The following is a 4269-nucleotide window of genomic DNA, read 5'->3' as shown; positions in this document are numbered from 1 at the left end:
AGTACGATTTCAAAGAATAAGCTTCCGAAAAAGGTTAGGAATAATTGGCCCTTTCAATTTGCTAACTTTACATTAGCTCTTTAAGCTTTTCAGCTCTATTTTTTAGTAGTTTAGAATCATCGTGCTAATGCCCACTGTGAAATACGCAGTAATAAAACGCACCATTCATTTGCAGTCGACAAAAATATAGAGTTACTCTGCTTAGCTCTTTTCTTTTACTAATAGAACTGACGTTTTCTCTTTACTAAGAGGACTAATGTGTATACATTAGAAAGGAAGCTTATAAATATTAACTTCCATATTGTTGCAGTATGACTTTGTATTAGTGGTCTCATAAGGTTGTTCAGCATCTCTCAATTGAACTCTGTATGGTTCTGAGAGGAAGTCCTTCCTGTAAACATGCAACGGGGGGGATTGTGATAGTTCGTGAGTCCCCATAAACATTCCAGCAGAAGGGATCTTGCAACAGTTCACCCTGGGCAGGCAGAAGTTCAACATCTGACAGTGTTATGTTGGTACATGGAACTGAGTCACTGCAGGCAAACCGCATTGGTGGGCTCCGGACGTCGTAAGTGCCCTTTATCCCCCGGTAACTGATGTCAGAGACAAGCACAGCTGAAGTCTGATTATCACATTTCTTGCTAAGGCAGTAGAACTGATCAATTATAATGGGGTTTCTCACTGTGTCCATCACCACATTTGTGAAAGAAACAGCTGAAACTGAGCCACTCCCTCCTTGCCATGTCTTGATCCTTAAACCATTGTCTGAATGCTTGATGACAACATCTGTCACGGTTATGTTTGAGACACAGGCATGTGAATTGTGATTTCCCAGGCTTCCAATGCTGTAGAGTTTTAGCATAATTGGAATTTGTTAGTAAAAGTTTGAAAACAGTATGAATAGTGGAAAAGGAACTAGTCAGTATTGCTATTCGGATTGGAATTTTGGCCATTGAGCTAACATCTAGCAACTCTGAAAAATATGAGTGCCTGTAATTTCTCCTAGATTTCTTTTTTAAATGCACTGAGATTCCTTCTGTTGCGGCAAAATTTCAAGATTAAACTACTAGGCAGATGGCCTACCTGATCCCATGGCTAGGCCCACATGTCACATTTCGTATATCAACATTTATGGATCCTGCCCCGATCGATATACAATCATCCCCTGGAAATTTTCCACGATGTAAGTTGAGAAACCAAGGAATTGCTGAAGAACTTTATCAAAGAAACTTACCAGCGCCTATCATTGAGTTGTAAATTCCTACTGACTGCGTGTTCTCGACATGAATTCCATCCGTATTTGGACTTAAAGCTGGTGAAGTTATTGAAATGGTGTCAATATGGACAGAGCTGCAACTGTCAAACCTGAAATGGAACTGAGGGCTGTTCATCATCTTCACTCCTCTCACTGTCAAATTTGAGCTTTCAAAGAACCGAATTGACTGTACAACAAGAAAAAAGAGCAACATTTTGTCATGTTAAGTGATTGCTCTATATGGACTGGAGGAAAGTGCCAAGATGGAATTCTTACAATAGGACTATCACAAGGTCCAGGTAATGTGGTTCCGTTGACACCCTGCAGTTATCAGAAACAAATTGTTCAACTCACTGAATTTTCAGTTTTCATATATAATATAGCTTGGTAGGGAAGGAAACAATATCATACCCTGTGTGGCTTGCAAGGAAGCTCCCACCATTTTTGACCTCTTCCATCTATCGTTCCCTGTCCCTGGAGTGTCATATCATGTAACCTGTAGAACACAAGCCACTGCCTTTTGCTGCTCTTTTCCGGCCAAGAGTCCGGGCCGTCTGGTGGAGTCATAATGCCATCGATCTAAAACGAAAACAACAACAAGAGAAGAATTAGTAAAATCAGCAGTAGGTGGTCTCTGTACTGTGCGGTTATATACTACAGGGACTGTAATCAGCCGCTCTGTCTTAGCTTCAGACCTGAAACACAAGTCCATCTTGGCAAGGACCCGAAAATATGGTGGGGTGAATCATGAAGGTGTGACCAGCGGGAACAAGTAGAATGGCTGAGTCCACTTTGCAAGCTGCTTCCCAAGCCGACTTGAAGGCATCAGTGTCATTAGTAACAGAGTCTCCGACCGCGCCAAAGGCCCTTACGTCAAAAATGCAGGGAGAATCCGTTGAGCTGCCGCTGCAGCCTGCTCCGATAGGCGCCGGCGATGAACTAGGCGGCTGGGATGGTGAGTGATAGGGTGAGGCAGTGGGAGGGTGCGGTGGAGAGTGAGAATGCCCAGTACTGTGATGATGAGGTGGAGAGTAATAAGGTGAACTACTGGGAGCGTGGTGTGGGGAGTGAGAATGCTTGGCACTGTGATGATGGGGAGGGGAGGAATAAGGTGCAGTACCAGGGGGATAAGGTGGGGAATGATAAGGTTTATTACTGTGATGATAGGGTGGTGAAGAGGAAGAAGGTGCACTACTTGGGGCATGGGGAGGAGAGTGATAAGGCTTAGTACTTTGATGATGGGGTGCAGAGTAGGAAGCTGGTGCTGTACTGGGTGGAGGAAGTGGAGAATAGTAAGGTTTAGCACTGAGGTGATGGGTTGAAGAGTGAGATGGCACAGTACTAGGGGAATGGGGTGGAGAGGAAGAAGGTTCAGAACTATGGTGACTGGGTGGATAGTAAGAAGGTGTAGAGCTGGGTGGTTGGGGTGGAGAGTAAGGAGGTTCGGCACTAGGGGGCTCAGATGGAGAGTAAGGAGGTTCACTATTAGGGGCCAGGATTGAGGAAGAAGAAAGGGGTCCTCGATGACGAAGATACCAGTGTTTTCCATGATGGTGTGCACGACCTTCTAGGCATGGTGACAGAAGAAAAAAAATGAAGAAAACCAGTGTGACAATTGGGGTAGTTTTCATGGCTCCTAAGCTCTAAACTGCAGTAAGGTAAGGAATACTGTATTTGCAGAAGCGAAGCTAAAAACTTGAGGAGTACTTCAAATATGAAGGGCCGAGTTGAGGTTGGTATAGGCTGAGTCCAGAGAGAATGATGCGTACTAGGATGAGCTGACGCATTCAAGGGCTGGTCTTGTGGCCTGTGATTGCTTGTTGCCAGGAGCAGCTCCAGAGACCAGTGGCATGGATTCGAAGGCCGGGCAGAAGGCCATTTATAGAACATCTTCCATGGCAGTTGCTTTTCGGCTGTTATGCAATCCCCACTTTTGCAAGTGAAGAAACCGACCAACTCCATTCAGGTACGACTTATGCTGTGTGGAGTGGACACTGCTGAATCTCAAGCAAAAGAAAAAACAGAAAAAGAGAGGTTGATGACAGCAACTTATCATGCCTTCTCTCTCTCTCTCTTTCTCTGATACTTGGCACCATAGCAACTAACATTTTTCTTTGGATAGTTTAGTTCAGAATGCAGGTAGAGAAGTAGACGGTGATGATTAGGTAGGCCAGATGGTAGTGGGCATGGGTGGCAAAGAATTCAGGAGACGGCCGTGCTTAATGGACATCTACAGTGAACGGGCCTGAGAAGCATGCATTTCTGTGCTTTCGGCCGTAGCTATTATTAATTGCTATGCTTTTAGTCGTCAATTTTCTTATCATGGGGATGAGGTTGCTTTAGCCTTCCACAATCCCATACGAACATATGAAAATTTTTCCTCTTGTAATAATCTAAACAACAAATTGACATGTGTCAAAATCGACATCCCTGCATCTCTCTCTCTCTGTTACGTGTGTCCGTTTATATATTTATATATTGATTGCTTACTGGAAAACATGTATTGGATTTTATATTTAATTTGATGAATGGCAACATTTGGTCTTTAAAAAGGTAAAAAACGTTGGCTTAGATTGCATCAAAATGCGACAAGAAAAAAGGACATCTCTAAAGATTTTCTATCAGACGAATCTAATCCATTGCACGCGTGTGAGTAAATAAACAATGGGGAGCACATTCGATGGTTCCGAAAGAACAAAAAGCACCTCGCGGCATATATATATATATATATATATATATATATATATATATATATATATATATATATATATATATATATATATATATATATATATATATATATATATATATATATATATATATATATATATATATATATATAGAGAGAGAGAGAGAGAGAGAGAGAGAGAGAGAGATGATGTGTAAAACACAAATACATGAAACAACTGTGAAAAGCTAAAAAGTTGGATGGTTTTGAAAAATAATGTAAAACTCCTGAGGCTTGAATTACATGATCAGTTGCAGATAGTTGATCTCTAATTCACCACCAACTC

General features: G+C 42.1%; 1 protein-coding gene across 1 annotated transcript; it reads right to left on the bottom strand.

Moving 5' to 3' along the window:
• Positions 1-214: 214 nt before the first annotated feature.
• On the bottom strand, positions 215-3259 carry LOC116261976 (polygalacturonase At1g48100-like). The gene is made up of 6 exons (XM_031640947.2): positions 1951-3259; positions 1667-1834; positions 1532-1576; positions 1235-1442; positions 1084-1165; positions 215-845 (listed from the first exon to the last, which is right to left on the bottom strand). Exons 1-6 carry the CDS (start codon positions 2884-2886, stop codon positions 344-346), a joined length of 1941 nt encoding a protein of 646 aa, XP_031496807.1. The 5' UTR covers positions 2887-3259; the 3' UTR covers positions 215-343.
• Between the last annotated feature and the right edge of the window lie 1010 nt (positions 3260-4269).

The sequence above is a fragment of the Nymphaea colorata genome, chromosome 10 (genome assembly GCF_008831285.2).
Source record: "Nymphaea colorata isolate Beijing-Zhang1983 chromosome 10, ASM883128v2, whole genome shotgun sequence".
Taxonomy (NCBI): Eukaryota; Viridiplantae; Streptophyta; class Magnoliopsida; order Nymphaeales; family Nymphaeaceae; genus Nymphaea; species Nymphaea colorata.
Note: the sequence above shows the minus strand (reverse complement) of the source record. Positions and strands in the feature narration are given on the sequence as shown.